Source organism: Corvus brachyrhynchos, unplaced genomic scaffold (genome assembly GCF_000691975.1).
Source record: "Corvus brachyrhynchos isolate BGI_N302 unplaced genomic scaffold, ASM69197v1 scaffold115, whole genome shotgun sequence".
NCBI classification, from domain to species: Eukaryota; Metazoa; Chordata; class Aves; order Passeriformes; family Corvidae; genus Corvus; species Corvus brachyrhynchos.
The window spans coordinates 10,186,376-10,187,919 of record NW_008239553.1 but is presented as its reverse complement, the minus strand read 5'-3'; the positions used below and the strand labels follow the sequence as shown (position 1 = coordinate 10,187,919).

The window sequence follows — 1,544 nt, the reverse complement described above, 5'->3', positions numbered from 1 at the left end:
ATCTGAGGATAGATTTACAGCTGGTTCACCTTTTGCTTGGCTGCAGCTACTGTGAGTCATGTTGTGGACCTGAGCAGAGAGTGCGTGGACCAGCCCCACCTTGCCAACTGTGACCTGATCCTGCAGGCCCAGCTCTGTGGTAACGAGTACTATTCCAGCTTCTGCTGTGCCAGCTGCGCTCGCCACCGCCCGCAGGGCAGCCCCCCACACCCCCGTGGGTGACAGCCACCGCCACGGAGACCCATGACAAGACTGGAGGTCTCAACTCTGTTTTTTTACTGCATGGGACTGTTCTAGGAACTCTGCCCTGCTGGAAAGCTCAAGAGGGTGAATTGAACAGCGTGTATTGGGCGTAAATGCTCAGAGGTGGGAAACCCACCACCCTCAGGCTTATTGTAAACTCCTTTTCCCCCCTGTATGCCTTGCTGTACCTAATCCATCTCTTAGGGGTAGTTGCTGTCATTCACAGAATCAGATGATGCAATGATGATGTGACTAGAGAAGGCAGATGACCAGCATGAAAGAGGGAGAGACCAATTCTTCATACAAGCAAGAGAGAGAAGTGCTCTTAAAAACATGATCTCTGAAGTGTTTAAAGATGGGCCTCAACCATTCCAACCAAAGCCCTAATGAGTGATGAACACTTATTCCTCCAATGAGCATTGCTGAACAAGTGCTCCTGGGGAGCACTTTCCATCTAAATGCAGAGGACTGGCCACGATAAACAGCTTGATGCATATAAAATTAGTGTTCAGGTCCTAGGAGATTACTGGCTCTAGGGATGCAGCTGTAATGTCATGTTACCGTAGCCATTTTCTTCCAGCAGACCTTAGACAAATTTCTAGTAGGGTCAGTTTGGTTTCTACTTGACTGCAATCAGCTTTGGAGTGAAATGCAGAAGCAATGCTTCACAGAAAGCTTAAGACAAAATAGAAAACTACTTTTTGCCCTTCTGAATGTTTGGGGTAATTTAGGTGAATATACCAACACTGTTACCTGTTCTGAGATGCTGCAGTTTAAATAGCACTCATTCTAGGAAGGCTCAGCAGGTTATTTTTTTCCCCTGAGCCAGAACTGGGCTGTTCTGATGTTGTGCTGAGTTTGGGCAGGGGCTAATAATAAACACACAGAAATATGCATGTAGGGGCATTTCACTTGCCAGAATAAACCTCCCAAGGACCTGCTCTAGTCTGTTAAATCCAGGAAAGCCTGGCTTTGCACGTGCCCTGGGCTGACGCCTGCTGCTATGGGCTAACAGGTTAGGACTTCCAGATGCAGAGCAGCTGTAGCTGAAAAGCATCCTTCATTTCAAGACCAACACAGAGTGGCAGCAAGCATGTGTCTGGGGCTCTGAAAATCTCAGGCATTAGGGGTGGGGAGCTGAGATTATATCGTGATTATATCATGTTAAACCAGGAAAGGCCCTTGGGTATCTTCAGTATCTCAAAATTGAATTACTTCTGAGCAAAAGGATTCTTTCACAGCATCCACACTATTGTTCCACCCTAGCATCAGCCCCCACCGTCCCCTTCTCCCTCATTCTA

General features: G+C 47.5%; 1 protein-coding gene across 4 annotated transcripts in view; it reads left to right on the top strand.

Moving 5' to 3' along the window:
- PAPLN (papilin, proteoglycan like sulfated glycoprotein) overlaps positions 1-495 on the top strand; it is a 54,336-nt gene extending 53,841 nt beyond the window's left edge. For all 4 annotated transcript variants that reach the window (XM_017741804.1, XM_017741802.1, XM_017741803.1 and 1 more), the window contains one exon: positions 47-495. In XM_017741804.1, the coding sequence (XP_017597293.1) occupies positions 47-222 (176 nt within the window). In that variant the 3' untranslated portion in view covers positions 223-495. The remainder of the gene's footprint in view (positions 1-46) is intronic.
- Positions 496-1,544: the final 1,049 nt, after the last annotated feature.